This window comes from Herpailurus yagouaroundi, unplaced genomic scaffold (assembly GCF_014898765.1).
Source record: "Herpailurus yagouaroundi ecotype Mexico unplaced genomic scaffold, PumYag 139, whole genome shotgun sequence".
NCBI lineage: Eukaryota > Metazoa > Chordata > Mammalia > Carnivora > Felidae > Herpailurus > Herpailurus yagouaroundi.
The window spans coordinates 9,447,736-9,463,348 of NW_024412394.1; the positions used below are offsets into that span (position 1 = coordinate 9,447,736).

Genomic DNA, 15,613 nt, shown 5'->3' on the forward strand with positions numbered 1-15,613 from the left:
TGATGGGAAAGGAGAGTGTTAATGGGGAAAGAAGGACTGGGGGAGGATGGTGAGGAAATGAGTGGGGGGGGACCTGGTGGCTGGCAGAGGCACTGAAGGGAATTGGAAGGAAGACGGGCTATGAGGAGAACGGGGAAGCTGAGGATAATGTAAAAAAAGGAGGGGAGGGTCTGGCATTGTGGGGGAGGGGAGTGTTGGGATGACTGGAAGAAGACAGGGATAGCGTCATAGGCAGGGAGGAATATCCCTGGCCGAAAGGGGTCAGTGAATATTCGCCTTTTTCCCCTTAGTGGAAGAGGGAAAATGGAGGGCTGTCGGGGTGGAGCTTGGTGCGGTGGGAGAAGGAAAAAGGAGAAAACTGCAAAGCTCACAGATCAAGAAGGGCCAGAAATGGGGAGTGGACATTGTAAGAGACCAGGGAGGGGGATAGGTACATGAAGGGTATGCAGGAAGCTTGAGAATGCAGCAATGATCCAGGAGAACCAGAGACAAATGGGGCCCCTGAGACAGTAGGGGCTTATCTCCATGAGTTTGAGTTGTCATTGTGAAGCAGCTAAGAATCTGTCCACTTTTGGATGGAATTGCTTCTCTCTTCCCCTGTGAATTTTTTACCTTGACATAGCTGAAGGGGGGAGTAGAAGTTATGAGGGAAGACAAAAGACTCACATTAAACTGTTCAACCTCCTATCTGTCCCCACAAGTCCAGATCCAAGATCTTTTGGATTGAGAACAGGAGTAATGAAGTGAGAGTGGTTTCCTGCCGGGGCTATTTCAGGTTTGGCAGGCTGGCTATTTAAAGCATGGGATGGGGGGTTGAGGGAGGTTGAAGGGGGAGGGGGGCTGGCAAGCCAGCTGAAAACCGTGTCTCTTTCTTATGAGGGGCCTCCCTTACTTGCTTTCTCTATGCCTGAGGTTCTGCCAGGTTCTTCGCTCTGCCAGGGCTTCTTGAGCAGGGAGCAGATGATCCACTCAAACCCAGCAGGTGCCTGCCAACGAAGGCAATACCCATTGGAGGAACATTTGTCTGACAGAGCCTTCAAATGTACCCATTATCACTAGGTTGGCAGGTCATGCTTGAGTCTATTTCTTGTCCTGCCCAAGGGCTCCCCCACACCCCGCCCCTTCCTCTCTCTTTTCTAACACACACCCCTACCCCATTCCCCTTTCAGGGATCTAAGTGGGAGAAGAGCTGCTGAAACAGCTTGTTCTTTATTACAATAGCGGGGTTGGAGAAGTAGCAGGAGGGGAAAATTCCTCCTCTCCACCCCCACCCCCTCAGTCCCCAGCAGACACATACCTTTCTGGCTTAAGTTCCTAGTCTTGGCAGTATACCAGGCACAGCTGTTAAAGGAACTCCTCGTGCCTGTGAGGGGCCCTGGATGACCCTGATGACAACAGCTTAGCTTGACGAGAGCTCCCTTTGAGGGGCTTACCATCCGTGGAGCCCCCTGTCCTGGATCATTCCTACCCTATCCACTCTGCCCTGGATGGGGGGACTGTTTCACTCCAAAAGCCAAAAGCTTTTCTCCTTTGAAGCACCCATGCCAGCTTTCAATGGACCGATTGGGGTTGGCTGCACTATTAATAGCCCTGAGTATTTTGAGATCCCTTTCCCCACCTTAAAGAGCACAGATTCTTAGAGAGGTGGCAGTAAGCGGAGCAGAGCCAGAGAGACAAGAGAATGCACTGCCCTGGGAAGGGCAGGCGGTGCTTGCAGCTTGTGCCAGGCCAGCGACACGGTGAAGCCTCCATGAGTAAGGGATGACCATGCTGAACCTTTGATCAGCAAATTCTGAGCTGTCAATCAGGTCAGAGCCGCCCCGCCCTTCACTGTGGGAGAACACAGGACCAGGGCTAGCTCCCTGACCTCTACCTGAGCTTTGGAAAGGTGGTGTGGGAGGGCCACCAGGGTGACGCTTGGAGGCAAGGGCTGGTCCTGGGCAGAGTCCTGGTGAGCCAGATAAAGACCTTGCCTGAGGAGCCCATGGCCATAACTTGTGTGCAGGTAGCAGAGGCAGCAGGCCGTGCCGGGGGGGCATGTTGCTGTAACCAGTGACCCAGGGGATGTTACGGTGGACAGTGCACCTGGAGGGCGGGCCCCGCAGGGTGAACCATGCTGCAGTGGCTGTTGGGCACCGGGTATACTCCTTCGGGGGTTACTGCTCTGGTGAAGACTATGAAACACTGCGGCAGATTGATGTGCACATTTTCAACGCAGGTAAGCTAATGCTGGGACCATCCCTGGGTACCCATGTCAGGGAGGGGAACGGGCAGCTGAATGAGGTTTGGTGGCAGTCCCATGGCCAAAGGGGATGGGGGAATGAATGTCTGGTTTGGGAAAAGGTGAACAGCCTGGAAGGAGGTTTCCAGGGCTGAGCAGAACTGTGCCCACAGTGTCCTTGCGTTGGACAAAGCTGCCCCCAGTGAGGCCTGCCATCCGTGGGCAGGCTCCTGTGGTACCCTACATGCGGTATGGACACTCGACCGTCCTCATCGATGACATGGTCTTCCTTTGGGGCGGGCGGAATGACACCGAAGGAGCCTGCAATGTACTTTATGCCTTTGACGTCAGTGAGTATGGATCTCAGAGAGGCTCTGTTCTGCCAAATGATGCCTCCGGGGAATGGGCTGGGAAAGGTGTGGGCTGAGGGCATTCTAGAGTCTAGGAGGGAGTGGTGTCAGAGGTTGCTTACTGACCCAGCCTCTCCTCTCTTTCAGATACTCACAAGTGGTCCACACCGCGAGTGTCAGGAACAGTTCCTGGGGCCCGGGATGGACATTCAGCTTGTGTCCTGGGCAAAACCATGTACATTTTCGGGGGCTACGAGCAGCTGGTATGTCTGGGAGCAAACTAGAGCTTTAGGGTGAGAATAAGAAAAAGGGAAATTAAGGGTGGTGGAATGGGAGGCTTTGGCTTGTTTGCGGGTTTTGACGGGAGAGGCCAAGAGTCAGAGGGTCACCACGGATATCCTCTTTGATTCCTCTCTTCACTTCCTTTCTCTTCCCACTCAGGCGGACTGCTTTTCCAATGACATTCACAAGCTGGATACCAGTACCATGACATGGACCCTTATTTGTACAAAGGTCTGCCTTTTCTTCTTCCTCCCAGGTCCTTACTTTCAATTGAAGAAATCATAGGAAGCTCAGTGAGAGCAGATCCCCTCCTAGCCTCCGTGCTGACTCCCACTCTTTTATCTCTCTGCTCCTGTCCAGGGCAACCCTGCACGCTGGAGGGACTTTCACTCAGCTACAATGCTGGGCAGTCACATGTATGTCTTTGGGGGCCGTGCCGACCGCTTTGGGCCATTCCATTCCAACAATGAGATTTACTGCAACCGCATCCGTGTCTTTGACACCAGGACTGAGGCCTGGCTGGACTGTCCACCCACTCCAGTGCTGCCTGAGGGCCGCCGGAGCCACTCAGCCTGTGAGTGTCTGTCGGTCTCTGTGGGGGTCCCCTTTCCCACCTGTTGCCCTCACACTCTTCACGTTTCTCTTTCCTTCCAGTTGGTTATAATGGGGAGCTGTACATCTTTGGTGGCTATAATGCAAGGCTGAACCGGCATTTCCATGACCTCTGGAAGTTTAACCCTGGTACAGAGCGCTGCCTTTAAATTTTTTTTTTTTTAATGTTTACTTATTTTTGAGAGAGAGAGAGAGAGAGAGAGAACTGGGGAGGGGCATAGAGAGAGGGAGACCCAGAATCCGAAGCAGGCTCCAGGCTCTGAGCTGTCAGCACAGACCCCGACATGGGGCTAGAACTCACAAACCAAGAGATCATGACCTGAGCTGAAGTCACATGCTTAACCGACTGAGCCACCCAGGCGCCCCCAGAGCACTGCCTTTAAGGGGAGGGAGAACAAGGAGCAATTGGGGGAGGGGAAAAAATAATCCTAAGTAGGTGAGGGTGAGCATGGGGGTAGGGAGGATGTCTGGACTGGGCAGGTATTAAACCTCCATATAAACTTCTCTTCAGTGTCCTTTACCTGGAAAAAGATTGAACCGAAGGGGAAGGGGCCATGTCCCCGCCGGCGCCAGTGCTGCTGTATTGTTGGTGACAAGATTGTTCTCTTTGGGGGTACCAGGTTAGGAGGAAAGTGGGAGGGCTTGGGGAAGGGCCCAATCTGACTGCATGGGAGGCATTTGAGGAGGAGGGTCTCATGGGTAATCTTTCCTCCTTCCTTAATCTCTTTTTTGATCCCTATAGTCCATCTCCTGAGGAAGGCCTGGGAGATGAATTTGACCTCATAGATCATTCTGATTTACACATTTTGGATTTTAGTAAGTACACATATTTCCAGATATGTGTCCCTGTCTTTGGGTGGTGACATTGAGGAGTGGACCCTTTCCTTGGTTCTGAGCGTATCCCTCTCTCTGACTTCTCCTTCAAAGGCCCTAGTCTGAAGACTCTGTGTAAACTGGCCGTGATTCAGTATAACCTGGACCAGTCGTGTTTGCCCCATGACATCAGGTACAGTGAGTGGTTGGAGAGGAGGGATTGGTTGAGAGTGTGTGATCAGATGAACTTGTTTCTCAGTATAGAGGGGACAGAAGTTTTTGTTCTGCTGGAGATGTAATGTACTTGAGAGTGAGAGCAAAGGAGATACAGGATTATCAGCTGGGTAAAGCATATGAAGAAAAAAAAATCCGGTGTTTCAAACCAAGGTCAGAAGCATCACTTCCTAAGACCCGAGCCTGTATGGTTGTTTTTATTTTAAAAAAAAATTTTTTTTTTCAACGTTTATTTATTTTTGGGACAGAGAGAGACAGAACATGAACGGGGGAGGGGCAGAGAGAGAGGGAGACACAGAATCGGAAACAGGCCCCAGGCTCCGAGCCATCAGCCCAGAGCCCGACGCGGGGCTCGAACTCACGGACCGCGAGATCGTGACCTGGCTGAAGTCGGACGCTTAACCGACTGCGCCACCCAGGCACCCCTGTATGGTTGTTTTTAACATGCTGAGAAAGTTCAATTAAATCTTTGAAGTTAGCTGCAAAGTAAAGACAAGTATAGGAATCTTTGGATCACATTAGTTCCAGAGTTAAGGGAGGTCCTTCCTAGCTACTTCCCTTTGAATTCCATTCTTAGGTCCAAATCAAGCACCAAAAGTTATTTGGTATATACTTGTGTCCTTCAGGGTCATTATGGACACTTCCCTCTCCTGTATCAGTTCAGTTTAACTCTTACTTGCCTGGGGGAGGGGGGTGGTGGTGTTCAGTATTTGGTGACACGAAGTATACAAGGCTGAACTGATGGCTCATGGGCTTGCTCAGGATTGACACATGTGCAAGTATTTCATACCAAGTAGACTGTAGTGAGGGTCTTGGCATAAAGGGGGTACTTGGTAAATCTTTGTAGGATGACAGAATTGTCAAAAAGAAAGGGAGAAAAAAGGGATTTAATTTTAATGTGGTGGGAGGGCTGGGGAAGTCTGTACAAGCCTAGGAGAGGGGAGTCAGGGCCTTTAAAGGGTTGGGAGTTGAGAGTAAAAACAGGCATTCCTGGTTGGATCTGAGCAGAGGGGGAAAGGTAGGGTGGGAAGTTTACTGAGGTGTGTATACAGATGGTTTTTTCCAGGAGTTGGGCATAAGCACACATATATAAACATAGATAGGAAGTCTACATGAGCTGGCAGGTGGATGAGTGGGTGATACCAGATTTGGTGGTGGGTGGGGCCATGATTGTTAACAATCATGTCAAACAGTAAGGCTATAAGAAAGAGGTGGCTGTGGGTGGTTGAGCTTTAGGATGTTGAAGGGACTGGTGTGTTCATAGCTTTGTTTGAGCAATTCTGGGCTTGAGGGTGGAGGCTCCACTCTTCTGCCCTTTCTGCCTGTCATTGTTGGCCTTCCAGGTGGGAGCTGAATGCCATGACCACCAACAGCAATATCAGTCGCCCCATCGTCTCCTCCCATGGGTAGGAGAAAGTTGCTGCCGCCTCCCTTCCTGAGCCTGCTATTATCTTCACTGCCCTTCCCCATCCCTCACCTGCCTGCCCCTTTGGTCCCTGGACTCGGTATACCTCTGCGTGGAGTTGTTGGACTAGAGGTGTTTCCTGTGCTGTGAACTCAGTGGGGAGCTGTAGGGGGGAGGGCTAGTTCCCTACCCCCTTGGGCCGAGGGCCCCTTCCCCTTGGTGCTCTGTCCCATACACCTCCTTCCAACTGCTCCTGGGCCTCTGCTCTGCCCCAGGCCAGCCAGGCTCTGTTGGGAAGTGAAGGGAATGGGGATTAGGGAGAAGCAAGCAGTGCCTGAGCCTCAGGAGCTTCCCCCACCCTTGTTTCCACCCCCTCCCCCTGCTTGAGTCAAGAGCATTGATTGGGAGCTGAGAGGAGTTGCAACTGTTGCCATGCCCTCATTCTCCCTGACCTGGGGAGGCGAGGACCAGCAGATAATCCCACCCTTCCCTGAGCTGTTGCTGTTCCCTGACGCTCCCAGCCAGCTCAGATTTTATAAAAATGGATTAAAAATCTCCAAACGTGTGATCTGTTTTTGTGGAATACGATGGGGGTGGATGGCAGAAGCTTGCGAAAGGACAGGGTGCTTCTCTGCCAGGTTCTGCCTTCTCTGCCAAGAGCAAAAGGAAACCAAATACCACCAAGGCCTGGCCCTGGCTTTTCTAGAGCGCGGGGTCCAGCGCCATGTGACCAAAAGGTGGCGACGGCATACCGAGTGCGTGCATCCCGCCGGAGTGTCCTGGCCACCACCGACTTGCGCAGACGCGTCTCCCGGAGAAGCCGGAAGAGGCGGGGCGGGAGGCACAAGGGCGGAAGTGGCGCCATTCGCTCCCGGCGCGTCCCACAAGCCAATGCCGAGAGAGAGTTCTCGTATCGCGGCGGCCCTCGGGTCTCCCCGCAGGGCCAGTAGAGGCGAGGAGGATGGCGAGGGCGTGGGGCCCGGGGTCCTGCTGAAGGGTGAGGGCCTCGTGCCGGGCCGAGGGGCAGCGCGGGGCGGGGGGAAGGGTAGGTGGCGGCGCACTGACCGTGAAACTGCCTAGTTCTCTGTAAGAGGCCACCGCGGGGAGCGCCGCCGACGAAATGGGACAGTGGGGTGTGAGGAGGCGCTTCCTGGGTTAGGACAGCCTGGGCAGTTTCTGAAAGGGAGGATGAGAGTTTTGCGCAGAGAGAAAACGCGTGTGTAAAAGTACAGTCTGGGGAGGCATTGGTTGCTGGGGGTTAGTAGGTCAGGATTTAACACATTTCGCAAATCTTCGTTGAGCATCTATCGTGTGCGGGCTGTGCTAGATGCCATTCTAGATGCTGTAGATTCACAGTAGTGAATAGAAGCCTTCAAAAACTCCTGTTCTGGGGTGACTGGCTGGCTCAGTCAGTAGAGCATGTGACTCTTGATCTGGGAGGTGTGGGTTCAAGCTCACATTGGGTGTATAGATAAGTTAAACATAAAATCTTAAAAATCGTGTTCTCATGGAACTTATCTTTCAGAAAGTATGACTAAAAAAAAGTAAATTAATACAGTAAAAGGTAAAGCAGAGGAATGTGTATTTTTAAGGGTGAATTTTGATATGTGACTTATACCTCAGTTTTTTAAAAAGATTATAATGGCTATGGAGAGAAAGCAAGGGAGGGGTTGCAATTTTAGGTAGTTACAGTCACTGAGTAGGTGACATTTGAGCAACCGTTTGAAGGAGGTGAGGAAACAGTAAATACATCTGGATAAAGATTCCAAGCAGAGGCAACATCGAATGCAAAGGAACTGAGGCAGGATCATAGATCTTCTTGCTCAGTAAGTGCTAGACTAGTTGAGAGGAGTGGGAAAGAGATTATAGGACTCAAGATTAGAGACTGGGGTGAGGTCACATGGGGGGTTTCAAACCACTATAAGGCCTGTAGCTTTTACTCTGATCAAGATGAAGCTATTAGGGAGTCTTGAGTTCTGAAGTGATGTGATCTGAAGCATATGTGTATGGAAAAGGGGTAGGAATGATGAGATCAGCTTTGCATTTTAGATGCCCCTGTCCAGCCTGTCCAGCATAACTTTGGGAGGAGATGGAAGTTGGAAGACCAGTTAGGAGGCTAGAGCACTGGCTGAGGTGAGAGGTGCTGAGAGTATGAAGGAGAGCACTGGCAGTGGTAACTGAGCAAGGAAGACATGCCCTGTGGGGAAGACCGTGAAGGCAGGATTCAAAAGAAAATGAAAAAGAATGGACCGTGGCTTGGCCTACCCCCAACCGTACATTTGTATACCTTCCTTAGCAGGTAGTGGGAATGGTTGGGAAGTTAGGTGTCAGTGTAGCACTCTTGCAACCTGCGCTGCCTAAAGCCTGTCGTGATTGGCCTGATGGGGATATTGGAAAGGGTCAGTTACTTAAGGAATGAGGGTGGGATGATGTCTCTGCTGGGAGATGCTGTGCTGAGTTGTGTCCCCACCCCTCCTTCCACAGACACATCTGACATGTCATTTGAAGAGCTGTTGGAATTGCAGAACAAAGTGGGGACTAAGACATACAAACAGTTGGTAGCTGGAAACAATACTAAGAAGCCAAGTTCTAGACCACCTGTCCAAAATGCATGTGTTGCAGATAAGCACAGGTGAGGAGCAAGGCCTGCCCCAGGAATTTGAGAATACCTGGGACTTTGAGTGGGTGTCTGCATTCCTAGATGGGAGGCCTTTGATCAAGACTGGAGAGCCAGGGAGGGCGCCTGGGTGGCCCTTTCAGTTAAGGGGCCGACTTTGGCTCAGGTCATGATCTTGCAGTTTGTGAGTTCAAGCCCCACGTCAGGCTCTGTGCTGACAGGTTGGAACCTGGAGCCTGCTTCAGATTCTGTGTCTCCCTCTCTCTCTGCCCAACTCCCACTGGCACTCTGTCTCTCTCAAAAAAAAACGTTAAAAACCAAACAACAACAAAAAACAACACTGGAGAGCCAAGGCATCTGGCTGGCTCAGCCAGTGGAGTGTACACCTCTTTTTTTTTTTTTTTTTTTTTTTTTTAATGTTTTTATTTTTGAGAGAGAGAGACTGAGCACTCACAATTGGGGGAAGGGCAGAGAGAGAAAGAGAGGGACGGAGGATCCCAGGCAGGCTCCAGGCTGACAGCAGAGAGCCCATGTGGGGCTGAGACTCATGAACCGTGAGATCATGACCTGAGCTGAAGTCAGACATTCAACTGACTGAGCCACCCAGGTGCCCCTCTTGATCTTGGGGTTGTGAGTTTCAGCCCCACGTTGGGTATAAAGATTACTTAAAAATAAAATCTTAAAAAAAAACAAAAAAGGACTGGAGACCCTGGACATGTCTTTTAATTTCTCCGTAGGCCTCTGGAAATGTCAGCCAAGGTTTGGGTGCCATTTTTGCGTCAAGTTGTTCCAATCAGTAAGAAGGTGAGGAGGAAGCAGGAAGGGCTGTCTTAGTGAGGGGAGATTGAACAGTTCATTTATAGTCTCTCTGTTCTTTCCAAAGGTAGCCCGGGACCCCCGCTTTGACGATCTGTCAGGGGAATATAATCCTGAGGTGTTTGACAAAACGTATCAATTCCTGAATGACATCCGAGCCAAAGAGAAAGAGGTTTGGAACATTAGACCAGCTCATGGGGATTCCAGGGGTGGGAAACTCGGCTACAGGTTATTGAGTTGGGCAGAGGGGAACAGGGAACATAGTGGTGGGCAGATTTATTTCTCCTTAATTGATTTAACTCTTCCCAAATGTGCTTCTATTCAAATCCTGGCTCATTAGTTTACCAGCCGTGTGACCGTTGGCAGGTTCCTTAACTTCTCACTTTTCTTTTCTTTTTTTTTAATTTTTTTTTTTTTTAACATTTATTTATTTTTGAGACAGAGAGAGACAGAGCATGAACGAGGGAGGGACAGAGAGAGGGAGACACAGAATCTGAAACAGGCTCCAGGCTCTGAGCTGTCAGCACAGAGCCTGACGCGGGGCTCGAACCCACGGACCGTGAGATCATGACCTGAGCCGAAGTCGGCCGCTTAACCGACTGAGCCACCCAGGCGCCCCTCTCACTTTTCTAATCATAAAGAGATAATAAATAATTCATATCTCTTAGTGTTACTGCATTAACAAACGTGAACCTCTTAGTATAATGCTTGGCACAACATTTTGGTTGACGTTTGCGGACTGCTAACCGCCATATTCATTTTATAATGTGGAGCTTGTGAAAAAGCAGTTGAAGAAGCACCGTTCAGGGCAAGAGCACGAGAAACTGCAGCAGCTGCTCCAGAGAATGGTGAGTGGGTCAGAATCGCAGGTGGGCGGGGAAAACAGTTCAGGGCACACGGGAGGTGGTTCGCAGTCCCTCCTACTCACCCATCTCACCCACCTCGTCTTTGCTTCTCAGGAGCAGCAAGAACTGGCACAGCAGGAACGCAAGCGGCAGCAGGAGCTGCGCCTGGCCCTGAAGCAGGAGAGGCGGGCTCGGGCCCAGCAGGGCCATCGGCCATACTTCCTGAAGAAATGTAAGTGGGGCACAGCTGTCACAGGCTGGTTACAGGGACAGGCTTGGGTGGCCATAGAGGCAGCATGCTGTATTGGGGGTCCGTGAGCTCCCTAACGAAGTCATGAAGGCTGGATCCCATGGGAAGTTGGAGGAAAATAGAAATGGTAGGGAGGAGTTAATTTGTAACTATTCTTGTATCCCTAATTATAGATTATGGGCAAGGAGTGTTGCTTTTATCTCTCCCGCCTCCCCTACATATGCTGGGCCAGGCACATAGAAGGAGCTCATAGTTGGTTTAATGGAGAAAGCAGGGAATGGTAGAAAAAATCTGCTTGCTGCACACACCAGTGAACTCCAACCAAGTCATGTATCCCAGCATCGAGGTTGAGAAGTACAGACCTGGGGAAAGGAAAAGAGGAGTGCCTCCTCCCTTGCTTACCTGCTTTCTTTCTCTTTGTTCTCTAGCTGATCAGCGCCAGTTGGTCCTAGCTGAGAAGTTCAAGGAGTTGAAACGTAGTAAGAAGTTAGAGAGCTTCTTGAGTCGAAAGAGACGCCGAAATGCAGGCAAGGACCGGAGACATCTCCCTTTGAACAAAGAGTAATGAGGAACGGTTCTCAGCTCTGCCACTGCCCCAGTGAGAAATGGATCTATGGGGACAGACTTGGGCTTGGCCTCTTCTAGTTGTTTTTCATGAAAGGGCAAGGATCATAGCTGCCCTTGAGCTAGATTGGCTCAAAGATGACCAGAGGGCTCTTGGAGAAGAAGAGCACCCCAGCCTTCTGTCCTGGCACACTTTCTCTGCTTGGATCTGGTTCATCACGTCCTCATGTTCTCCCATCCTTGCTTTAAACCAGTGATCGTGGTGTAGAAGAAAAAGGGCCAGTGAGTGAGTGAGTGATCTTGAGGCTAGTGAAGGCTGTAAAGTCTGTTGATAGCTCCTAGTGCTGGGACTTTATGTAAGAGCCAAATTGTAAACATTCCTGTTATTCTTCTTTTTATTATTCTTTTTTGGTGGGTTTTTCAAGCGGCCTAGAACTACTGTTTCAGTGGGCCATCTGTGGGGGCTGGCAGCAAACTTAAGGCTCCCATAAAGTGGGAAATCAGACCAGAGACCCCTCCTACTTAAACCTCAAAGAAGACACGATCATTGAAAGGGTAAACCACTCTCACAGCTCACCTACGTAGTTTTGGTTTTGGATACAGAGGGAGAGAGGAGGTGAGGACAGAAAGTTTCCCCAGTAATGTAGAAGCACAGCTGGTTGTCGGTACTGTTTGGATCTACAGTTCCTACTCCCATGTGGACTAGAGAATCCTCAAGCTAATTAATGATTCAGTTTGAAGTGGTCTCAGGTTGGTAGTGCTTCCAGGCACCTGGCAGAAGCAAATGTAATCTTCACTTGGAGGGTTGTACTTGAAACTCAAGCCTCAAGGAGTTCCTTTAGATAAAATTTGAAGGAATGTGAGCTTTCAGTGAAAATATGAAGCACACAAGGGAAGAAATCACCATGAGCAAGAGTCATCGGGGACAATAGAAAACAGACTCAGACCAGCAAAGACAGATGTTAGAAATATAAAATACAAAACAAAATATCTTGCTTATATTTAAAGAGAAACTATGACTAAAGAAAAGAATATCTAAAAGGACCAAACTGGTTTGATAAAAAGTAGAGCTTTTATTTTTTTTTTTAATTTTTTTTTTTTTTCAACGTTTATTTTATTTTTGGGACAGAGAGAGACAGAGCATGAACGGGGGAGGGGCAGAGAGAGAGGGAGACACAGAATCGGAAACAGGCTCCAGGCTCTGAGCCATCAGCCCAGAGCCCGACGCGGGGCTCGAACTCCCGGACCGCGAGATCGTGACCTGGCTGAAGTCGGACGCTTAACCGACTGCGCCACCCAGGCGCCCCAAAAAGTAGAGCTTTTAAAAATGAACAATATACTATTTGAAGTTAGAAACTTTAAGGTTGGGGTGCCTGGCTTGCTCAGTTGGTGGAGTGTGCGACCCTTGGTCTTGGTCTTGGGGTTGTGAATTTGAGCCCCACGTTGGGTGTAGAGATTACTTAAAAATCTTTTAAAAAAAAAGAAAGAAAGAAAGAAACTTTATGGGACACCTGGGTGACTCAGTTAAGCATCTGACTCTTGACTTCGGCTCAGGTCATGATCTCATGGTTCGTGGAATGGAGCCCCATGTTGGACTCTATGCTGACAGTGCGGAGCCTACTTGGGATTCTTTCTCTCTCTCTCTCTCTCTCTCTCTCTCTCTCTCTCTCTCTCATGAGCGTGCACTCTCTCTATCTTGCTGTCTCTCAAAATAAATAAACATTTAAAAAAGAAAGAAACTTTATGGTTAAGCAACAGATTAGACACATCTAAAAGGAGAATGAACCGGAAGTAGATTTGAGGTTACAAAGATGGAACACAGGGATACAGAGAAATGGAAACTGAGGAAAGGATTAAAATACATAGGAAGAACAAAACATGGAAGATAGATTAAGAAGGTATAATACATATAATCTGAAATCCAGAGAAGAGAATATTTTAAAGAGGCTGAGAATTTTCTAGAATTGAAATTTATAAGCAGTAAGATTCAGAAAGCCCTATTAATTCCAAGCAGGAAACAAATTGATGGCTGGCTCAGTCAGTAGAGCATGCAACTCTTGATCTTGCCCCACCTTGGGCATAGTTTTTTGTTTTTTGTTTTTTAATGTGATAAATCATGAAATGACTACGTTTTAAAGACTAACATCTAAAAAACAGTCATGGAAAAGGAAGAGAGGTAGAATTAGAAGCTAGGATATCTAATGCTTTATGCTTCTGGAATGGAGGAGTAGATGTAATTCTGATGACTGAACTATGAAATGAGCATAAAGTGTTTGTCCGCCAAGTGATTGTAAGCTGAGGGCTAAAGCTACCAGGATATTTTATCTTGCCCAGAGGGATCCAGTGCTCCAGGGTCCCTGATGCCACATAGATCAATCCTAAGAACAGATTCTGACAGATAAAAGAAAAAGACTATTGAACTATTGGGCTCAAAAAACACTAAGAAGGTAATAGAAAAGCTCAAAAAAAAAAAAAAAAATCTGGTTGGCAGCTAAGTCTGAGCAGTTAAAAAAGCACTCTAAATGCTATCTTGGAACGAGAGTGTTGTGAAGATGCCCCTGTTGCCACCAGTGGTATTCCACTTTCCTTCTTGTTTTGCTCTAGATTCAGAAATTCCTGGCAGAGGCATTTGATTAGCTAAACCTTGGTTATATGGCTGCAAGGGGAATGCTGGGAAAGCAAGTATCTGGTCTTTTATATGGTGAGGGGTGGGCTTTATCTTCAACTTCAATTTGTGTGAGGTTTCCAAGCATAAGAAGGGGGTTTAGGGGTGCCTGGGGGGCTCACTTGGTTAAGTGTCTGACTTTGGCTCAAGTTACAATCTCGTGGTTCATGAGTTCCAGCCCCACAGCATTGGGCTCTCTGCTGTCCTTGCAGAGCCTGCTTCAGATCTTCTGTCTCCCCACTCTCTCTGTGCCCCTCCCCTGCTCGCTCACTCTCTCTCAAAAATAAATATTAAAAAAAAAAAAAAAAAAGAGGGGGATTCAGATGAAAGGTAGTCAAGAACATACCTGCATGTCCATCACAAGGCTGTATTGGCCCCACCACGCCTTCAGCCTGCTACTCTTCCCCTTCATCAAGGGCCCACAGGAGTCATTGGAGAGCTCTGAGCTTCAGCAATGGGTTAGTCGGTCTACTTGCTTTTTGATTTTTATTGGGAATATATTGAGATATAATTGATATTACACACTTGGCTTCCTCCACCCATTTAACTTGTACAATGTGATGGTTTTTAGTATATTCAGAGTTGTGTAACCATCCCAATTTTGTAACATTTTTGACACCCCAAAAAGAAACCCCATATCCTCTAGCAGACACTCCCCCATTTCTTCCCAGTCTCCCCAGCTCTAGGCAGCCACTAAACCACTTTCTGGCTCTAGATTTGCCTGTTTTGGAGCATTTCACATAAGTGGAATTAATATGTGATCCTTTATGTGCAAACCAGATCTGGGATAAAGAAATAGAGGCTATGAGAATGGTCTCACAAAAGGGTCAGGGTAGCAAACTTCTGTCCCAAGTCACGCAGGAAGTGTGTGCCTTGTAGGGATTGAAAGTCCTGAGGGCAGGGGAAGAGGCTTAGGTCTTTACTGGCCCAGTGCCTGTTGCCTGTCTTCTGCCTCATAGAAGAACATGGACCAACCAGGTGGTTCTGCTCTGAGAACCACCAACAGCATCATGGGGCCACCATACTGCAAAGTAAAGCAATCATGGGCCTTCTGTGGCTACCCTGTTTGCCCTCTGTTTTGCTGTCTTGTCCTGGGCATCCTGACTCTCCTGAGCCCTGGCCTGTTTCCCTTACAGATTCTATTCCAAATCTCAGTCCTGGGTGGCACACAGTTCCCTGTCTGGCCTCTGTGCCCTCTCTTACCACCTGACTCTTCCTCACTCCTCCCCACCTCCTTTCTTCTGTAGCCTTCTCCCTTATCTCTTGGCTGCAATAACCTTGGACTCAGGATGCCTGGGTCACTCCTTCCTCACTCCCTTAATTACCCCTGCCAGGATGCAGAACTTCACCCCTGGCACTGGGTTCCCTGGCCTGACCTGCCCTCCTCGTGTGGGTGGGGCCAGGGGAGTCCATTCTAGCAGCACAGAGCAAACCTCCATGACAGTGGCCTGTGGCCTGTTGCTGCTACTAGTGGGAGTCTGGCTTTGGCGACCGTATGGCTCTGCACGACCAGAAGCTTGTGGGAGCTGCAGTTCCTCCTAGTTCTGCTTCCAGCCCAGATCCTGAAGCTTAGAGACAGAATACACTCTCAGGCTCCTGGGTACCTACAGTAGCCACAAGCGTCCTTTATGTCACTTTCACCCTGTCAGCCTTACCTAGGGAAGATGCCCTGCATTATCCTAACTGCTGGGTGTGGGAGCCAAGAGAGGGCCTCATTAGCATGTCAAATGCTCCCATACCTGGTGCTCATCAGAACCCAGAGTGACTCTGGTCCAATTCTACAAATGAAAGAATATGGAGCCGTGCTTAACAGTCTGCCCAAGTTACAAGCCATCCAGTGCATGACAAGGAGAACTCGGGTCTCCAACCTGCCAGGTGAAAACACTTCTGGCCACACTGAGAAGGGGTTGGGGGGGGGGTGTATCCCTGTTCACTTAAT

At 49.2% G+C, this 15,613-nt stretch overlaps 1 protein-coding gene across 5 annotated transcripts in view; it reads left to right on the forward strand.

The window, feature by feature from the left end:
* KLHDC3 (kelch domain containing 3) overlaps positions 1-11,407 on the forward strand; it is an 11,838-nt gene extending 431 nt beyond the window's left edge. Inside the window, exons 2-15 of one of the 5 annotated variants that reach the window (XM_040473557.1) lie at positions 2,006-2,218; positions 2,395-2,571; positions 2,719-2,834; positions 3,013-3,084; positions 3,214-3,427; positions 3,508-3,594; positions 3,977-4,085; positions 4,208-4,281; positions 8,402-8,549; positions 9,272-9,338; positions 9,418-9,522; positions 10,124-10,198; positions 10,310-10,427; positions 10,874-11,407. In XM_040473557.1, coding sequence (XP_040329491.1) covers positions 2,065-2,218; positions 2,395-2,571; positions 2,719-2,834; positions 3,013-3,084; positions 3,214-3,427; positions 3,508-3,594; positions 3,977-4,085; positions 4,208-4,281; positions 8,402-8,549; positions 9,272-9,338; positions 9,418-9,522; positions 10,124-10,198; positions 10,310-10,427; positions 10,874-11,010 — 1,653 coding nt within the window. In that variant the 5' untranslated portion in view covers positions 2,006-2,064 and the 3' untranslated portion in view covers positions 11,011-11,407. Of the gene's footprint in view, positions 1-701; positions 776-852; positions 1,809-2,005; positions 2,219-2,394; positions 2,572-2,718; positions 2,835-3,012; positions 3,085-3,213; positions 3,428-3,507; positions 3,595-3,976; positions 4,086-4,207; positions 4,282-4,392; positions 4,472-5,855; positions 6,483-8,401; positions 8,550-9,271; positions 9,339-9,417; positions 9,523-10,123; positions 10,199-10,309; positions 10,428-10,873 lie in introns of those variants that run through there. The other 4 variants (XM_040473554.1, XM_040473555.1, XM_040473556.1 and 1 more) reach the window with 4 other exon arrangements.
* Positions 11,408-15,613: the final 4,206 nt, after the last annotated feature.